Source organism: Mus caroli, chromosome 17 (genome assembly GCF_900094665.2).
Source record: "Mus caroli chromosome 17, CAROLI_EIJ_v1.1, whole genome shotgun sequence".
NCBI classification, from domain to species: Eukaryota; Metazoa; Chordata; class Mammalia; order Rodentia; family Muridae; genus Mus; species Mus caroli.
This window is the reverse complement of record NC_034586.1, coordinates 40,890,423-40,910,812: the sequence shown is the minus strand read 5'-3', so window position 1 is coordinate 40,910,812 and position 20,390 is coordinate 40,890,423. Positions and strand designations below refer to the sequence as shown.

At 44.0% G+C, this 20,390-nt stretch overlaps 1 protein-coding gene across 2 annotated transcripts in view; it reads right to left on the bottom strand.

Annotated features, from left to right (window-relative positions):
- Clic5 (chloride intracellular channel 5) overlaps positions 1-20,390 on the bottom strand; it is a 149,718-nt gene that overhangs the window by 87,343 nt on the left and 41,985 nt on the right. The window contains exon 1 of one of the 2 annotated variants that reach the window (XM_021149513.2): positions 10,041-10,418. The exons of the other annotated variant lie outside the window; for it this stretch is intronic. Within the exon in view, the coding sequence (XP_021005172.1) occupies positions 10,041-10,103 (63 nt within the window). The 5' untranslated portion in view covers positions 10,104-10,418. Of the gene's footprint in view, positions 1-10,040; positions 10,419-20,390 lie in introns of those variants that run through there. 2 annotated transcript variants of the gene reach the window in all.

Genomic DNA, 20,390 nt, shown 5'->3' with positions numbered 1-20,390 from the left:
CTCAAAGAGAAGCAAGAATAAAAAGCTTTCAATCTAACTACTAATCTAACTTCATTGACTTTGACCCAGCTATAAAAAGCCAGCAGACAGCCAAAGACAGAATGCAGGTCTGCAGGGAGGCAGAAGCTGATGCCACTGATTTGGGATTTCTGACCCCTGTAAACCCATGGTCACCCCATACTCTGCCATAGCACCAGAGATGGGCATCGTTCAACCATTGGCTACCTGGAAACGAATCACTGATGGTGGACATAGACATTAAGTATTGGGATACCGAGAGTAAATCCTGACGCCTGCCAGAAAACCAGCTAGGCTGCCTAAAGACCTCCTCCCTCTTTCTATATTCCAGTCCTGCAATTTCACCCCTAGTGCTGCAATGGATTATCAACTGCAGCCACCCTTTCACTTTGCTCACATATCCTGTGATTCACACAAACCATTCCCTCTTAATCTCCCTCCACTCATCCCTGTATCCCAGCCTCCAATACCAGAATCATCCCAAACCCAGATGCCTAGGCTCCAGTGTAAAAACCACAACCAATAAAAGGCAGGGTGATATGTCTCCATTAGAGCCCTGCTATCCTACCACAGCAGACCATGCATATTTCAACATAGCTGAAGTACAAGGAAAAGATCTTAAAACTAACTGTATGAAAATGAGAGAGGTCATTAAAGAGGGAATGAATTAACCCCTTAAAGGAAGCCAGGAGAAAACACAAACAATGGGAGGAAATGAATAAGTTCCTTAAAGAAAGCCAAGAAAATACAAATAAACAGCTGAAGGAAACCCATAAGACTGTTCAAGACATAAAAATGGAAATAGAAGCAATAAAGGAAATACAAACTGAGGAAATTCAGGAGGAAAAGTTTAGGAATTCAAACAGGAATCACAGAAGAAAGCTTCATCAACATAATACAAGAGATAGAGATAGAGACTGCCATATCCGGGGATCCATCCCATAATCAGATTTCAAATGCTGAAACCATTGCATACACTAGCAAGATTTTGCTGAAAGGACCCAGATAGAGCTGTCTCTTGTGAGACTATGCCGGGGCCTAGCAAACACAGAAGTGGATGCTCACAGTCAGCTATTGGATGGATCACAGGGCTCCCAATGGAGAAGCTAGAGAAAGTAACCAAGGAGCTAAAGGGATCTGCAACCCTATAGGTGGAACAACAATATGAAGTAACCAGTACTCCCCGGAGCTTGTGTCTCTAGCTGCATATGTATCAGAAGATGGCCTAGTCAGCCATCAGTGGAGAGAGAGGCCCATTGGTCGTGCAAACTTTATATGCCTCAGTACAGGGCAACACCAGGGACAAGAAGTGGGAGTGGGTGGGTGGAGGAGTGGGTGGGGGAGCATGTGGGGGACTTTTGGGATAGCATTGGAAATGTAAATGAAATAAATACCTAAGAAAATAATAATAATAATTTAAAAAATACAAGAGATAGAAAAGAGAATCTCAGAAATTGAAGATATGATAGGAGAAATAGATACATCAATCAAAGAACGTGTTAAACATAAAAATTCATGAGACAAAACATCCAGAAAATCTGGGACACCATGATAAAACCAAACCTAAGAATAATAGGAATAAAAAGGAGGACAAGAAGGAGGAGGAAGATGAGAAGGAGGAGGGAGAGGAGGAGGAGGGAGAGGGGGAGGAGAAGAAAGGGGAGGAGGAGGCCCAACTCAAAGGACAGGGAAATATTTTCAACAAAATTATACAAGAAAAACTTCCTAACCTAAAGAGATGCCTTAAAAGGTATAAAAAGCATATAGACCACCAAGTAGTTTGGACCAGAAAAGAAAGTTCCATTTCCATATAATAATCAAAACAACAAACATATTAAACAAGAATATTAAAAGCTACAAGGAAAAGGAGAAAGTAGCATGCATATAAAGGCAGACCTATTACAATTACACTTGGCTTTTCAATGGAGATTCTCAAAGCTGGAAAAGCCTGGACAGATGTGTTCCAGAATCTAGGAGATCACAGATGCCAGGTCAGACTACTAACCCAGCAAAATTTTCAATCACCCATAAGTAAATAAAATAAGTTATTCTGTGAAAAAGTCAAATTTAAATTATACCTACAAATCCAACACTACAAAATGTGCTTGAAGGAAATTTCCAACCTAAGGAGGTTAACTATACCATAAAAACACAGGAAATAGATAAACTTCACACCAGCAAAACTAAAAGAAATGACACACACACACACACTACACCACCACACCATCACTACCACCACCACCACCACCACCATTAACACCAACAAAATAACAGGAATCAACAACCAATGATCATTGATATCTCTCAATATCAATGGACTCCATTCCCCCAACAAAAAGACAGAGACTAAAAGAGTGAATGCGGAAACATGATCTATCCTACTGCCAATAGGAAACACACCTCAACATCAAGGATAGACATTACCTCAGGGTCTAGGGTTGGAAAAAGATATACCAAACTAATGGACCTCAGAAACAAGATGGTGTAGCCATTTTAATATCTAAAAGACTTCAAATCAAAACTAATCAAAAGAGATGAGGAAGGACACTACATACTCATCAAAGGAAAAATCCACCCAAATGATATTTCAATTCTTAATATCTATGCCCCAAACACAAGGGCTCTAAGTTTGTAAAAGAAATATTGCTACAGTTTAAATTATATATTGACACTCACCCTTGTAGTGAGACACCTCAATATTCAACTCTCTCCAATGGACAGGTCTTCCCAACAAAAACTTAACAGAGAAGTACTGGGGCTAACAAACATGATAAACCAAATCGGCCAATATATCTACAGAACATTTCACCCAAACATTTCACACCTCAGCACCTTGTAGAACTTTCCGCCAAATTGATCACATACACGTACTCACACACAAGCCAAGTCTCAACAGATACACAAACAGTTGAAATAGCTCTATGCGTCCTATCCTTATCAGACCTCTATGGATTAAAGCTGGATATCAACAACAGATAAAGAAACACTAGTGCTGGTCTAACTGGATATTTACAGGCAGAAGAATGCAAATAGATCCATACTTATCACCCTACCCAAAACTCAAATCCATGTGAATCAAAGACCTCAACATAAAACCAGTTATCCTGATAGGAGAGAAAGTGGAGAATAGCCTTTAAACACATTGGCATGGGAGACAGCTTTCGGAACAGAACACTAACAGCACGGGTACTAAAATTAACAATAAATAAATAGGACCTCGTGAAACTAAAAATTTCCTAAGGCAAAGGACACCATCAGACAAAGTGGCAGCCTATGGTATCGGAAGAGATTTTCACCAACTCCACATCTGAAAGTGGATGAATATCCAAGTGATATAAAGAATTCAAAAAGCTAGACGTTGAAAAACCAAATAATCTAATTTTAAAACTGGGGCACAAATCTAAACACAATATTCTCAATGGAGGAATCTCAAATGGCTGAGAAACACTTAACTGTCAGAAGGGCTAAGATCAATAACAAGCGAGAACTCACGCCAGAGAGAATGTAGATCAAGGAGACCACTACTTCATTGCTTGTGGGAGTGCAAACTTGTACAGCCAATATGAAAATCAATATGATGATTCCTCAAAAATGGGGAATGAATCTACCTCAAGGCCCAGCTATACCACTCTTAGACATATACCCAAAGGACACACCATCCTGCTATAGGGACACTTGCTCAACCATGTTCATTGTGGCTATTAATAACATAAACTTAAAACAACCTAGATGCCCCTCAGTGGAAGAATGGATAAACAAAATGTGGTGGTAATTTTACACTACAGGTATTACTCAGTTGTTGTTGTTGTTGTTCAAGTGACACCACGAAATTTTCAGGCAAATAGATGGAACTAGAAAAAATATCATCACTAGTGAAGTTACCCAGATCTGGAAAGACAAATACAGTATCTATTCACTTGTAAATGGATGTTAGATGTTAAGAAAATGACAACCAAGACACAGTTCCCAGACCCAGAGAGGTTAGGTAATGAAGAGGGCTGGGGGGGGGGAGGTGGTGAGGAGGGAGGCATGCATGGATCTCCCTGGAAATGGGAAATGGAACAGATTTTACAGGTGGAGTGAGGCTGGTGGAGACAGAATCAGGAGCAAGCAGGTTGTGAGGAGAGGTGTAAGAAGCTGAACTGGTGTCTACACGGAGCATTCGCCCCTATGTTCTACCCCTATGTGCAGGAGCATACTCTGCAGGCTAACAAAAGAGACTCGTGGATACCAATCCAAGTCTCAGAACTTTTGACCTACAATCTGTCCTGCCTGCAAAAGATGCTAGGGCAATTGTGACACGGAACATGTGGGGGTAGTCAACCAATGTCTGATTTGACTCAGGGCCTACTCTCCAAGAGGGAACCCTTACCTAACACTGTTTGGGTGACCAAGAATCTGAGACTAGATAGCCCGGAGACCTAGGGTAAAACCAAACACAACCGATCTTTAAAAACAAACCAGTAAAATGATTCCTAATAATATTCTGCTATACTCACAGATCAGTGCCTTATTCAGTCATCAGCAGAGAAGATTCGTTGAGAAAAAAAAATAAAAGTGATCATAACCCTGGGATATTAAGAAAGAGAATCCAAGTAGTTAGTGAGGTGAAGGGAAGACTAAAAGAAGGCTGAAGGAGATGGTTCAGTCAACAAATGCCTATACTATGCAAGCTTTGAGGTGTGAGTTGAGACCCCCAGGCATCTAGGTAAAAAGGCTGATACAGTGCATATCTGAAATTCCATGCTGGTGGGGGCAGAGATAAAGCAAATTCCTGGAACTGGCTGGATGAGCTCCAGGCTCATTGAGAGACCCTTTCTTGAAGGATAAGGTAGAGAATAATCAAAGAAGACATCTCTGAGCTACACATGCATGTGCACACATGTACATATTCACCAGTATACATGCACACACACACACACACACACACACACACACACACACCTCATGAAATAGCTTATGCTTAATCTGAGCTGCCCAAAGGGACCAGGCCATCAGAACAACATAGCAGCTGATGGTGGCTATTCAGGAATACCAGGAGGCTCCATCCTGCTTGTTCTGGAAACCAGAAGATCACACTCATGACTTAACTGATGCTCTGCTCCACTGTCAGAGCTTTTGGGGTCCCTGGTAAAGAGAACAACTAGTCATTTCCACCAGACAATCAGAAGGATTGTTTTATTCTCTCACCACACACACATGATGTTGATAACTATTTGACTAGCCACACCCATGCATGGACTGTTCTAGAGTTCTGTGGAGAGATTTCCTAACCAGCCCATCAGTGCATGTTAATTGAGTTGAGCTTTCTATCCACAGCCCTCCTGACCACTACACACAGAGTTAACTACGCAGTGAGGATTTTAACATACACTGCTTCAGCTTTAGCAGAAGCTGCCTGCTCTGCACCTATCCCTGGCTGTTCAGAAGGCCTGCACACTAGAGTCACCCCAGGGTAGCAATGAAAGGACTGCTCTGGGCTCTGCCCAAGGGGACTGATGCCACCAGCCTGGGGCATGTCCCGGCACAAGAGATTTTAACTCTCCCTAAGTAGATTGCTCATGCCAGTCCCCGAGTTTGAGAATCCATAATTCCAGCCCCAAGAAATGACTGTAGGGGATTTGTTCACTATGATTTCTCATCTCTTTGGTACCTTCTGTATCTGGAATCTAGGGTGGGACTCAGAGTGGAGGAAGACCATGACCTAGCCTGCTCAGAATGTCCCGTGAGTGTTCCCTCACATTGCTTTCTGTTTTACTTTCATTCCCTTGCTCTCTATTCTTCATTTCACCAAACCACACTCACTTCCTCCTCTAACCTGGTGCCCTCCCTTTATGATCAAAGTCCAAGCTACAGATGATCTCACCCTTTCTCAAAATATCCCTGCAAGAGAGGAGGAAGCCAAACCTCTGCTCTCCAAGGGAAGTCAGGGACACACAGATCCAGCTGAGGCTCTATCTGCCAAGCATGCCAATAACAGGAAGGTGGAAGATAAGGCGTCTGTAGGCATCTTCAAGGCACAGCACTTTTACCCGTATGTCCCTGTAGAACTTGCACAGCAAGTTGGTGGTGACTGCACCTGCCTAACCAGAATACTGCACATCCACACAATCCTGGTCACATCTGTTCTTTCAAGCTAAGCTCTGGATACAGTTTCCCTTCGCTCTCCAAGTATCGTGGCTTGGACAATGGATTTTTAGTATCACTGTTATTAGTTACACCATGTTTTGGCTAAAGAAGATTCTGGAAGAGGGGTTCAGAGTCATCTTGCTCTTGGAGGGAGGCAGAGAGATGAGTTGGGTGTAGGTTTTATGTAACATCTGAGAGCCTAACGTCAAAAAAAAAAAAAAAAAAAAAAAAAAAAAAAAAACCAAGCAAGCAAACAAACAAAAAATAGACAAGAGGCTTACAATGAAACTCAGTTGACAGAGTGTTTGCCTTGCAAGCATGAAATCCTAGATTTGACCTTTGGTAGCAAGTATATTGGACATGGTGCCACATTCCTTAGCACTGGAAATTAGGAAGGATTAGGAAATACGCCCTGTCTGCTATCAAACCTAGCAGTTAGGGAGAAAGAAGACATCCAGAGACTTGTTCGCTTCCATGCCATGCTGTGCTTGCAGGAAGAGATTCCCAGATGCCCAAAGCCCTGCCTACCGCCACCACCACCACCATCACTACCACCACCATTTGGTGCAGAAAAGGGAAGACATCCATAGACCAGCCAGCTGTCATGCCACACAAGAAGGTTATAGACAATTACAGACCCACTTGCTGCCATGCCATGTGTCAAGGAGAGAGGAAGTCACCCAGAGGCCAGCTGGCCATGTGTCCTATCTATAGCAGGAACCACTACAATCAATGTGCAAGCGTGTAGTGGACAGATGGGAGAGAAAGAGAAGCAGAATAGCTTGAGCCTAGTGAAGAGAGGTGGAACTGGGGACATGAGGAAGGAGAGGAATAGCCTGCCTGTTGTGAGTAGCCAGCCCAGATGTTTGAGGACACGGTGAAGTCCTTAGCAGTGCTGCTACTGAGAGCCATGTCTAGGTCCATGGCTATGCACTGGCAGGGGTCAGTGTAGCTGTGCATGGCCCACATTGCCACTAGAGACCATGGGGAGGACTATTTTCTGATTTTCTAGGCAGCTACCTAGAACCACATGAATGTCTATGGACTGTTTTTTTAAAAAAAAGAAATCAAGGTCATTTCGGGAGTTCAAGTCTAGCCTGGGCTACATGATATGCCAGTAAATGAAGAGAACAAGGACTAGCATCTTAGCATTCGAGCAGGGCATTTCCCACACCCTTTTTGAGCACAGGCTTGCTCAGTGGCCTCATGACACTAACCCCTTCCCCCCTTTTTTTTCCTGAGCTACTGGAAGGGAGCAGACCTCAGCTCACCAATGGCTGTGACTATAATATCGGAAGGTCCCATGGGTCATAATTAACTCTTTTCTTCATTTTACATAGGAGTGAAATAATCTTCATGAATAAAGATGGGACGCTCCAGTGAGTGAGACAAGCTCTCACTGCACTTCACATGCCCTAGGATGCTGCCGTGTATCTACTGCAGTAGGCACAGATGAGGGCTTCACGTGCCCTAGGATGCTGCCAGGTATCACTGATGTATCACTGCAGTAGACACAGATGAGGAGTACTGTGCATGGCAGGGCAGCATGAGTCTGTGAAACTCACAGGACAGTAGTTTAGATGGGCAGACCCAGTGTTGTAGAGAGCGGGGGAGGGGTGGTCTTTAACAGGCTGTTGAAAATGACCCACATCATGGCTCAGGGTAGGGCATCCTCTACCTGAGTTTCTTCATAAGAACCAACCAATCCTCCCCTTCAGAAAGCACCTCTGCTACCCAACACCAGATGCCAGAGACTTTCTTTTGATGGGAATCCAGAATGGAGGCCCTGCAGATTTGGGGGAAAGTATGATTCTGCAAGTGAGCCAGAATCCTGCTCCCCTATAATGACACCATTGGAGGCTCAGAGAAGCACCCTCACCTTACACACAGGTTATTCAAGGCAGGGTTTCTCAGTATAGCTCTGGCTGTCTTGGAACTTGCTCTGTAGACCAGGCTGGCCTGGAACTCAGAGATCTGCCAGCCACTGCCTCTGGTGTGCTAGGATTAAAGGCGTGTGCCACCACTGCCCGGCTGACCCAGCTTTTGTGTTTCCCCTGTGGTCATAACAGTAACCAGAAGCTCAAAAAGGAGGATGGGCATTGAAAACATCTCTGCCATCAATCTGGTCTCAGAGCCACAAAGGCTCTTATTATCTGCTTTTCTTTAAGTAAGCAGGTGGGTGACAGCACGGGCATTCTAGAACTCTTTGGGGGCCACTTGGGCTGTGGACTAAGCGTTTTCATACAAGTAGACAAAATCTCTGAACGCTGCCAACGTGAAATTCCAAAGACACAGGTAGAATTGGTCTCCACGCTTAATGCAGGGCAAAGGGCTCCTTTGGCTCAAAAGAACCAATTTGTGTTTGAAATATCTCTCAGGGAACCTGACACTTGAAGTTCCTACTCCCAGGGAATCTGAGTAAGTCCAAGACTGGCTCTCAAGGAAAGCGGCAAAGTTTTCTGAACGCAGCATCCATTCACCCTCCCTGCTATGGGCCTGGGCACCCAGGCCCCCAAGGCCCCATCCTGCCCAGACTGGGAGGCGATCTAGCCTTGTTCTTACCTAGGTCTGCCAGCACACCCGAAACTGCTGCCTGGAGATTAGCAACATCACTTTGTAGACATAAAATAAATTGCAACAGATTATCTATATTAAACTTTCAATATGTATATTGAATTGTGTGTGTGTGTGTGTTTCAAAAGTGTCAAAGAAGAAAAGATTGTTATTCAGGTTTACACAAACTTAAACCCTTCTGCTGAAGTCTCTTCAACTCATTTAGAAACAGGTGGTTTAAGCAAATTAACACCTTTCTGCTTCCAGGTTATGTGCACGACCTTTAGACCCAGTGTGTTTTCAGCGCTCTGCACTCTATTCTTGGAAAACAGCACTAGAGGATTTTACTCCCATTTGTGAAAGCCCTAGGTAATCAGGCAGTAGAGTTCGCCCCTCCCCCAAAGTCCTGGCGACTCTGCAGCCCAGCCCGGGGCTGCTTTCCTCCGCCTCAGGTTTCCCGGGTTCTGCTTCTGCAGTGTCCCAGCAAGGAGGGCTGATCAAATGTTTCTGCCTACACCTGCGGACCCGGCCTCCAGTCTCCCGCAGCTTGCAAAAGAAAAAAAAATTACAGTTGCTGTCTGGTGTCTGCTACTGCCCAGGGGAGCGCCCAAGAAGCAGGGGGTGGGGGGGCGCTTAATTTGGTTCTGCAAGAAGCTGTTGCTTTGCAGCCCAAGTCGTGACTGACAGGTCCCCTGGCTACCTGAGACGGTCCTGTAGAGTCATAATGACAGTGATAATAACAGCAGGGAACTGGGTGTTCATTTTTTTTCTCTCTCTCCTCTACAAGTCCCAAAGCAAGAAAATAGCTTTGTGGCCTTCGCTTTTATTTTAGTGTTTCTGAGTAAAACAAGAGGGGGTGGGTACTAGAAAATGCTGGTTTTGTTGTGCCAAAGATGATCTCTCTCTCTCTCTCTCTCTCTCTCTCTCTCTCTCTCTCTCTCTCTCTCTCTCTCTCTCTCCTCCCCCCGCTAAAGAAGAAAAGTTTACTAGTCTAGCCAGATTCCCCTGTCCCTATATCTGGAGACATCTTTCAACTTGGCCAAGATCCCTTCCCTTGGAGCTCAGGATCTGCTCTTCCCTCTGAGCTCAGGATGCGGGATGGCAACCTGTCCTACAATGTTTGGTAGACTGCGGGTTAACTCTTCAAGAAGACAGCCACCTGCCAGATTGATGCTCACACCCTTCTCCGGAAGCCCCTGGCAGAAAGGCCACCGGCAGGACCAGGAGGGCGCTGGACTGTGCTCCCTAGGGAGGGTCTCAAGTCCCAGAGGGATCTGCGTCCTGACACTTGAGATCTCCTCATCTCCAGCCCGGGAGGAGGCCCGCGAATGCCGACCTACCTTCACGAAGAGCTCGATCTCGGGGTCCCTGTCGTCCCCATTAGTTGTCGCTGAGTCCGTCATGCCGTTGGCGCCCCGGACCACGGTCCCGGGCCGGAGAGGCGCCACCTCTGCAGCGCTTCAGGCTCCTGCTCGCAGCGGGGGCCTCTCTTCTGCACGGTGTTTAATGTTTTCTTTTTTTAAGACTACCAGTTTCTCATCAATTTCTCCAGGCAAGGACAGCGATGCCTGAGAGATCAGAGTCCCAGGTGTCACGCGGAAAGAGCGGACTCCAAGAGCCAGCAGGGGGCTAAAAGGAAAAGCGAGCTAAGGGATTGACAACAGGTCCCAAGAGCAACAAGTGCCTGACTGCTGGGAGGTGTCACAGGATCCGAGACTGTCAGCGATCCCGCGCTGCAGCGGGTGCGCCCAAAATAGACCACGGCCGCGGGGCGGGGTCAATCCGGGCGGGGACTGGAGGGAGGGGGACACCCTGGGAGCTCAGCATCCGTTGGGCCCCAGTCACATCAGAGACCCCTCAGTGCCCGAGCTCAGACAGAGCTAAGTATGTTCTGAAGGTCATGAGGGACAGAAAGACATGAGCGACAGAAGATGATTTTCAAGGTTTTTTTTTTTTTAATTTTTAATTTTTTTGTTTTTTAATGAAGAGGTTCAGTTAGTCCACGTTATTCTACCAAAATCACGCACTTACAATAGCGTGGAGCGAAGAAAAGATCGTGAACTCGCAGAGCTTGCCATTTTTGCTCTGTGCAAGTGGAGAGAGAATGGGCCAGGAGCCGGGAGAGGCTGAGGGGTGAGCCAACCGGTCAGGTGCTGGAGTCAGAGATCTGCAGCTTTCAACTTTGTGGGGTTTTCTTTCCCTTGCTTGGTTTTATTCTCCTCTGCTTTCTTATTCTCTCTCTCTCTCCCTCCTCCCTATCTCCCCTCACCTCCTTCTCTTCCTGGTCCTCCTCCTCCTTCTCTCTCTGCCTGTCTCTGATTCTGTCTCTGGAGAGAGAGAGAGAGAGAGAGAGAGAGAGAGAGAGAGAGAGAGAGAGAGAGAGAATTCTATAGCATAGGCTGGCTTTGGCCTTAAACTCACTATGTAACTGAGACTGGTTTGGAATTCCTCATTCTCCTACCTCAAAATCTTCTAAGTGCTGCTTACAGGTGTACGTCACCACATCCAGCTTTCTCTTCCTCTTTCTCTTTCTCTTCCTCTTTCTCTTTCTCCTTCTCTTTCTCTTTCTCCTTCTCTTTCCCTTTCCCTTTCTCTTTCTCTTTCTCTTTCTCTCTTCCTCTTCCTCTTTCCCTTTCCCTTTCTTCCCTTCTTTCTTCCTTTCTTTCCTTCTTTCTTTCATGAACTATGATACAGATCTACTATGCTCACATCCTGTAAGCATAGCTCAATGTATTTTCACCAGTTGCTACCAGCACTAGATGAAGGAATAAAATATTGGCTTCTTGCTCTTTTTTCTTCTGCTTTTCCACTCACCCAAGGTAACCATGACTCAGACTTGAAATAGTCTAAAGTGAGAGTTAGGGATGGTAGGTTGAAGCTACTAATGCTGGTTTCTTTCAACCATAATGGCATTGGACACATTTCCCATAGTTTTACACTTTGGTAGAGGTGTTGTTAAATCACAGAATATAAGAAGGTTCTTGATAAATATTCTCTTATGTTTTTCTGAAGTTCTTTCCTCCCCCACCTCCAACATTCCCACCTCTTGTTTCTTTTTTTCAAGTAGTTGCAGAGCCGGAGAGATGCTCCGGGTGTGAAGTGCATGTCAGGCAAGCAAGAGGCCTTGAGCTGGGAACTCCATCAACTCAATTGGGCAGGCTTGGTGGCCTGGCTCGGCTCCCAGGCCTCTGGAGGTGGAGACTAAGCAGATTCTGGGTTCAGGTGAAAGACCTTGTGTCCATACAAAATAGAGAAAGCAATCAAAGGTGTTTTAATCATTTTAAATGGTGCTGTTAGCCTGGTTTTATAAAAGTAAAGAAACTGGGCATGGAGTACTTAAGAAACTTGACTCTATTCCTCATCCCAGGAAATGGACGAGTCAGAATTTGGATACAGGTAACTGATACTTCAGCAACTACTCAACTAACTGATTTTTTTCACTTTGTGAACACTACACTGAGAGAAGTGCAGGTCTGGTCATAATCATTGAAATTAAAATCCACTTCAGTGAGGCAGTAACAGAAGGGAGGAACTGCAAGGGTGTCACATGAATGAGGAAGATGTAGAATATGGGTCTGAGTTTGGATCTGAACTGTTTGCCAGTTGCCCATGTCCTAAAGACTTGGCTCCAGCCATGACACCATTGAAACCTCTAAGAGGCGGGACCTAGCAGTAGGAGACAGTTGGGCCACTGGGGCCATCCTCTCAAAGGGAAGACCTTAGTTACTTTTCTAGTGATGTGAGGAGACACCAGGGCCAAGGCATCTCATTTTAAAAAGCACTTAACTAGGAGCTTGCTTACAGAGGGTGAGTCCATGACTTCATGGCAGGAAGCATGGCAGCAGGCAGGCAAGCATGGTGCGGAGGAAGTAGCTAAAAGCTTACATCTTAGCCACAAATTTTAGGCATGGATAAACGGAGACTGGACCTGGCATGGGCTTCTGCATCCTCAAATCTCACCCCCAGGGACAGCCACATTTTGTATTATAAGGCCACACCTCCTCCAACAAAGCCACACGTCCTCCAACAAGGCCACACCTCCCAGTCCTTCCCCAAACAGTTCTACCAACTTGGGGCCAAGCATTTAAACATAAGAGCTTATGGAAGCCATTCCCATTGGAACTCCCATAGGAGTTAAGGAGCCATGCCTGTCCCTTTCTTTTTGCTATCTAAGAGGTAAATGCCTCTCTCCACACAAGTTCCTGCCATTGTGTATAGTATAACCACAGGCCATAAGCAATGAGGCCAATTGATAGTGGACTATAGAACTTTGAAAACTGAACCCAAATAAACCTTTCTTCTTTTTAAGTTGATCATCTCAGGTGTTTTGTCATGGCAGGAAAAGTGGACTAGCACAGAGGTGTTCCATGGAATGGCACGCACAGAGACTACTTAACACAGTTGGGATGAGAAGAAGAAATGGCTACGTGGCTCAAGTTGATTTGGATGAAACTCCCTGGTCATCTATCTGATGGGCAGATGAAGAAAACACAGTGTTGTCCACCATTCACAGACTCCAAGCTCAAGAATCTCATTGTAACTTAAAAAGCATCACCATGGCAGCACGCAACCCTTTGGGCACCTTAGCACTTAATCAAGGAGGGGTGCAATTACTCTTCCTTGCTTTCAGGCTCACAGCAGCTAAGCCTTTAGACAGGCAGCCACCTCACAGCTGAAACTCTGCAGCAGTGGCCACAGAATCGAGGGAAGGACCAAGGTGACAAAAGGAGTCTGGAGCCTTCACTGCGGGATGATGCAACCTCATGGCTTCTGTGCACTGAAGTGTAGAGAATATTTTTAGTATCACTATAGTAAGTGCAAACAGAATTATAGGAGCAAAAAGTCTTGGAAGTTCCTTTTCGTGAAAAGTCCTTTCTAGGAACTTTAGATGATCTTCTTGCCTTAGATTTAGGCGATGTGTGAGGTGACCTTCCTTTCTAGACCTCAAACCTGCTAACCCATTAAGCACAACGAACCTGCTTTTTATTTCCTTGACATATGGAAAAACAGGAAGCTTTGGTTTATTAACATTTCTAGAAATCATCACATTTGGATATCCCTACAAGGAATTCTGTTTATATACAGTAAACCATTTATGTGTGTGATTGTGTGTTTGTGTGCATGTGTATATGTGTCAGAGAGAGAGAGAGAGAGAGAGAGAGAGAGAGAGAGAGAGAGAGAGAGAGAGAGAGAGAGATATTTAGAGTGTAAATACACACAGAGCTGGAGTTAGGCATTTGACATGGGTGCTGGGAACTGAACCCAGATTCTCAGCAAGAACAGAAAACACTCTTAACTGCTGAGCCATCTCTCCAGCCTCTTATGCACCTTGCTAGTCTCCACTTCATATTGGGTTTGGCCATCAACTAATTTTGTACACAGTTTTAGTATTAGATCCACAGTATGACTGATGTAAAGGCTGTAGCTTTATACCCAGTGCTGCAAAGCCAAGTCACTTAGAATCAAGTTTTACTCTGACCATCAGAAACACTTTCCTTCTCATTTTAGCACACAGCTTTATAAACCCAGTACAAATTTTAGATTAATCTTTATCAGTAAAGAATTGCAAAAACGCTTTCAGTATTCAATCTGGCTGTCACTCATGCTAAAACTGTAACCAAAGAGAGTGGAGACTAGCAAGGCCAAGAGAAGGCTGATATGAAGGTCTGTGTAATACCTGAATTCTTGCATGACTATTGAAGGGAAAAATACAGCATATCTAATAGAAAGTTTGTATATTAAAGTTTTATTACTATGAAAAATACTACACAAGGAGCAAAAGGTAAAGGAAGTTGTGTAGTAGTAAAGTTTATATAATTAAGTTGAAATGCTAAAGTATTCATTGTAAAAACCTACATTTTAAACAAAAGTATGTAGTAGAAAAGCAGATCAGGTCTGGAGAGATGGCTCAACAGTTAAGCGTGTATACCTGTTCCTCCAGAGGATCCAAGTTCAACTCCTACCACCCACATCCCATGGCTCACAACTTCCTGTGACTGCTGCCCTGGGAGCTCCGATACCTTTGGCCTCTGAGGTAACTGCACTCATGTGCACAATATCCACCAACAGACGTACACATAATTTAAAACAAATCTTTAAAAAACATGCAGATAGAAAAGCTGGAGAAATAGTTTGGAAGTTTAGAGAACTTACGCTAGCAAGGACCTGGGTTTGAGTCCAGGCACATGCATGGTGGCTCATAACTATCCCTAACATATACGTGATGTGCATTTGTACCCGTAAAATCAGATAGAGACCAATAGTAATTTACATGCCTGCCTAAGTGGATCTAATCACAATAATTAAGAGATAGAAATTTTGGAGCTAAATAAAATGAGCATAAGTGAAGTCCCAATTGTATACAGTTATAGAGCCACTTTGAGCATAATGATATTAATAAGTTAAAACCACAAAGATTTAGAATATAAGCTTATCATACAAATCATGATGAGAAGAAAGTTCTATTACTGTCAATCAAGTCAGACTGCAAAGCAAAGGACTATTCAAGATAACAGAGATAACTTGACAGCTTTACACTGTTAACACGCATGGACTCTTCTGGGTAATTATCAACAGAATACATATCATTCTCGAGTTTGCAAGGAAAACTCACCAAAAGAACATATTCTAGAAAAAAAGAAATTTAATTTAATTTAAAAAGAAAACATTGAAAAGACACAGAAAGAAATAATAGAACATGATTTAAAACCAGAGTTTGTTAAAAAAAAACAAAGACAAACAAACAAATAAAGACATAAAAGAAAAAAGAAAAATGAAAAAGAAGAGACAAAAATGAAAAAAATCCACGAAACTGATTGCTCAAACCCATCTGGATTTTTGCCAAGAACAAGAGATGGTATGTTACCAAAATCAGATATGAAAAATGGGGCCATCCGATCAGTGACCAGCCCAACTTGGGATCCATCCCATGGGCAGGCACCAAACCTGACGCTATTATTAATGCTGTGTTGTGCTTGCAGACAGGGGCATATCGTGGCTGCCCTCTGAGAGGTTCTACCAGCAGCTGACTGAAAGAGATGCTTACAGCCAACCATTGGACTGAGGTTGGGACCTCTATGGAAGAGTTGGGGGAAGGATTGAAGAAGCTGAAGGGGATGGCAACCCCATAGGAAGACCAACAATGTCAACTAACCTGGAACCCAGGGAGCTCCCAACCAAAAAAAAAAGCCACCAACCAAAGAGTATACAAGGGCTGGTCTGAGTACCCCAGTCCGCTGCATATATGTAACAGAGAACTGACTAGTCTGGCCTCAGTGGGAGATGTGCCTAATCCTTTAGAAACTTGATACCCCAAGGAAGAGGAAAAGGGGAGGGAGAAGGGGGGAAACTTCTGGGAGGGAGGACTGGAAGGGTGCAAAAATAAAAGCATGTAATGATCAAAAAGAAAAAAGAAAGAAAGAAAGAAAAGGAAAAAGAAAAGAAAAGAAAAGAAAAGAAAAGAAAAGAAAAGAAAAGAAAAGAAAAGAAAAGAAAAGAAAAGAAAAGAAAAGAAAATCACCTTCACAGATGGGAGAACATAGGGATGCTTCAAGAGGCTGCACCTAAGTTACTTCCACAAAATGGATAAATTCTTGAAAGATAAAAACTAACAAACTTACTCTCAAAAGAAAAAGAGGCTCACCTGACAGGTGACTCCTTCCTTATCTATTAAATCTATTCTGTCACCGAGAGCCTTGAGGCCCAGATGTTTCATTAACAAACAGGCAAATGATATGAACAGACAGGTTACCAAACAAGTAAACTGGAAAGCACACTTATTCCCTGGAGATACATGGGTGAAAGACTGATGCTACAATGTGTCGGCTAGAAAGGCTGACACAGGCACTTAGGAAAACCTCCTGTGGTAGCAAGAAGTTAGCTACAAATCTCAACTTCCAGTGCCTTTCTGCATAGCAGTTTGGAAATGTTATATGATGTCAAGCCCGTGCTTTCTGGGTCTTCCCAGTTCTCCGGCGTGGCATGACTCTAGAGAAGTGCAAATCCCTGTCGACCTAGAACGTTTAGAGTGAATGTTTCCACGGTATTATTTATAATGATCCCAAACTGGAACAATGGCTAAATGAATCAACGGAGTGTCCTATGCTCAAACAATGGCAGCGGGGGTGGGGGTGGCGGGGTGGTGGTGGGGTTGGGGAAGCTAGTAAGAGTTGTGTACATGCATAAACACGCATAAATCTTAACTGTACAATGCGAAGTGAAAGAAAGCTGGTCTCCAAAGACTACACACTGTCCAGCTTCGTTTGTGTGACAATCTAGAGATGTGGAGGGTGGGAGAAAACCCGCGGCAGGCCACAGTTGGGTGGGGGAGGGTTCGGTTGCTAAGAGATTCCAGGGAAGAGTTTTCTGAGGTGCTGAAACTGATAATCTTGTCTGTTCCGGTAGTCACAAACATCGCTGTATGTGTTAAAAATCTACAGAACTGCATGCCCACCAAAACGAATGTTCTCCGTGTAAAGTGATCAAGGTTCATGAATAACTTCACGAACTATAAAGTCAGGGCTAGGAGGACAGTTTGGTCAGTAATGTATTTGCCCAAGTTCAGGAGGACCTGAACTTGGTGCCCATAACCCATGTGATTTTTAAAAAGCCAGGCATGGTGGCACCATATACTTGGAATTAGAGCACTTGGAAGGTGAAAATGGGGATCCCTGGAACTTACAGGCTGTCCAGCCTTGCTTAAGTGGCAATAAACAAAGATCGCCAAGGTGGAAGTCTCCTGAGAAGCAATGCCAACTTCACCCCTGCGTTTGAAGCCGCCATCTTGTTTCCATATCTTTCTTTCCCTGCGCCCTTTCCCTAAATCTTATCACAACATTAACATCAGAAATGCAAAAACAAATTCCTGAAACGGAAATTAAAACCAGATAAACCGGAAGGAAGGAAGCTCTGAGCTCTGAGTCCTTATTAAAGATTAAAACGTTAAAAAAGAATATAGATGATCGCAATATACTTTGCCACAGTAAACATTCCCCTTCCAAAGAAAGCAAAAGTGGGCATAGAAGAGAGGAGAGATGGGACCCAGTCAAAAGCAAAACCGCAAGGAAAATGTGAAATCTACTAACTCCATGTCTGGTCTCTGGGGCATGGGGTGCCATGGTGGGTACTCAGGACTGGACACAGCCAGAAAGCCCGTGCCTCAGCCTGAGTGCTGAACTGCTTGAGATGTCCTCCAGTGGACTAACATGTAGTTTTCTTGAACTCATCCTTCCCCGGAACCTCAGGGAACACAGCATAGGCAAGCCTTTGGCTTCACTGTAACAGGAATGGCCTCTCAGCCAGCCCTCTGGAGTTCCGGTCCCACTCTCAGTGAGCTCAGTCTTAACCATCTGGCATTCCAAACATCATCCTGCCGTTCAGAGCTTATGCCAGGATCTCTCACGGAGCTTTGCTTATAGCATCACCCAGTTTCTTCTGCCCGTATCCTCAACTTTTCCCACGATCTTTCTACAGAGCAGTTCGAAAGCCTTTGGAACCAGTGCTCAGGCATAGTCTACAGCAAGGACCCCCTTCTCTCTAGTTTTCGTTCTTATCACACTGACAAATCACTCGAGGAAAACAGCTCAACTGAGGAAAACTTTATATTCATTTTCTAGTTAGTTAGTTAATTAGTTAGTTAGAGATAAAGTCTCATGTATCCCAGCTGACCTCAAACTTACGATTCATCTGAGGCTGGACATGACCTCCCAGCCCTCCTGCTTTGGCCTTCTGTCTTAATTAGGGTGTTACTGCTGTGAACAGACACCATAACCACATTGAATTGGGGCTGGCTTACAGGTGCAGAGATTCAGTCCATTATCAACGTGGTAGCATCCAGGCAGGCATGGTGCAGGAGGAGCTGAGAGTTCTACATCTTCATCTGAAGGCTGCTATTGGAAGACTGACTTCCAGGCAGCTGGGGTGAGGGTCTTAAGCCCACACCCACAGTGACATACCTACTCCAACAAGGCCAGACTTCCTAATAGTGCCACTCTCTGGGCCAAGCATATACAAACCATCACACCTTCCCTAGGCTGAATCATGAGCATTTGTTTTGACATTTGGTTCCTGAAATCTCAGCTCTTCATGGAGTGGGAATGACCAATCAATACATCAACATTAGATGTACAATCAATCACTGAGAACTGGAGCCTCTTTTATCCACAGCTTCTCCCTCTCTTTGGGTTCTACCCTCCTATTAGCGAAATGAACATCACACTATGGCATTTTTACAAATCCTAATTTAAACTAAAACATGAAAAAGGTTTGCATAATAATAATAATAATAATAATAATAATAATAATAATAATAATAATAAAAGATAGGTAACATTTACTAAGATTCTGCCGTGCGCTGGGAGTTCCGAATCCCTTATTAGCTTCGTCATCTCTGTAATAGCCCAGTGATGTGGTGTTATTGGTCCCATTTCACAAGTGAAGAAACCAAGTCTTAGAAAGGCTGAATAACTTGCCTGGAAATTACTAATAGCAGAGCTGATTCCCCAGCCAGCTGCCTCCATGAGACTGGAAGCCAGTACTCATCCATCCTGGGAGTAGCATGTTTTATTGGAAGAAGCAAATGCCCATGGACACACAGGCAAGCGGTTCAAAGGAACAGGGTCTCTGGTTTCCTTGGTTACCCACACCTCTTCCATCCATTGTCCTTTAGGTTTCTGGAGAGCTTCAGGAATGAACAGGTGGCTAATGTGGCCAGCTCCGGGACTTTCATCAGGGATGTGTTTGACATCATGTTCCCTTCTGTTGACCTAAGGTTGAGTAGAACAGGACTAGGAAGCTGTGATTCTATCTTATCCCCACAAGGCCAGGCTGACTGAGAGCAATGTAGACAGAAAACAAGGGCTGAGATATGGGGGTACAAGAGAGGTAGGGAGCCCATGTGTTCCTGTGCCATTGGAGTGATTGGGTCACAAGGTGACTAGAACCTGAAATCTCTAGAATCTTCTCTCCTAGAGATCAGCAAGCTTTTTTGTTGTTTTTTGTTTTTTTTTTTTTTTTTTGTCTCAGACCACCTCACACTTCCTAGTGCTCACAGCTTGAGATTTAGCTCAGGCTCAGAATGTAGGTAGAACAAAGAGGACTTTGGTGTGAGAGGTTCCCTGTGATTATAAGAGACCTCCCTGTGGGCAGGGGAAGCTATTATCAAGTAGACATGAGCCAAGAGTGGAGTGATACACTTTAAAAATGGTCTACATTCTGGTGTTTGAAAGTAATATTTTTTTAAAGTTCCAGATTTTCACAAAAATGCCATGTTGTCTTTGGAGGCTCATAAAAGACAAAACAAAAGTAAAAAATGTGTTCAGAAACTGCCAGAATTCCAGAGAGGTGCTGTGTATGGAGCTACAGTGATTGCAGGTAGTTGAAGACTAGAATAATACAGATATAAAATAATATCTTATGACTTGATTTTTTTAAGAAGACAGAGTACCTTTTAGAATAATGAAAAGGTCAAAAACCGGAATCCAGAAATTCCAAAAACTTTAGAGACCGGGAGTGTGACCATTCATGCTCACTGAGCCTCAGTTTCCCTATCTATAAAATGGGGATGAGAGACCGGAATTAGGCCATTTCCAGCTGTTATCTTCATTTGTAACACAATCCACTCCTACAGATGTGAGCAACAGTGTCAATGTCCTCCCAAGGACCTCTAGGAACAAGTGTATATTTAAGTCTAT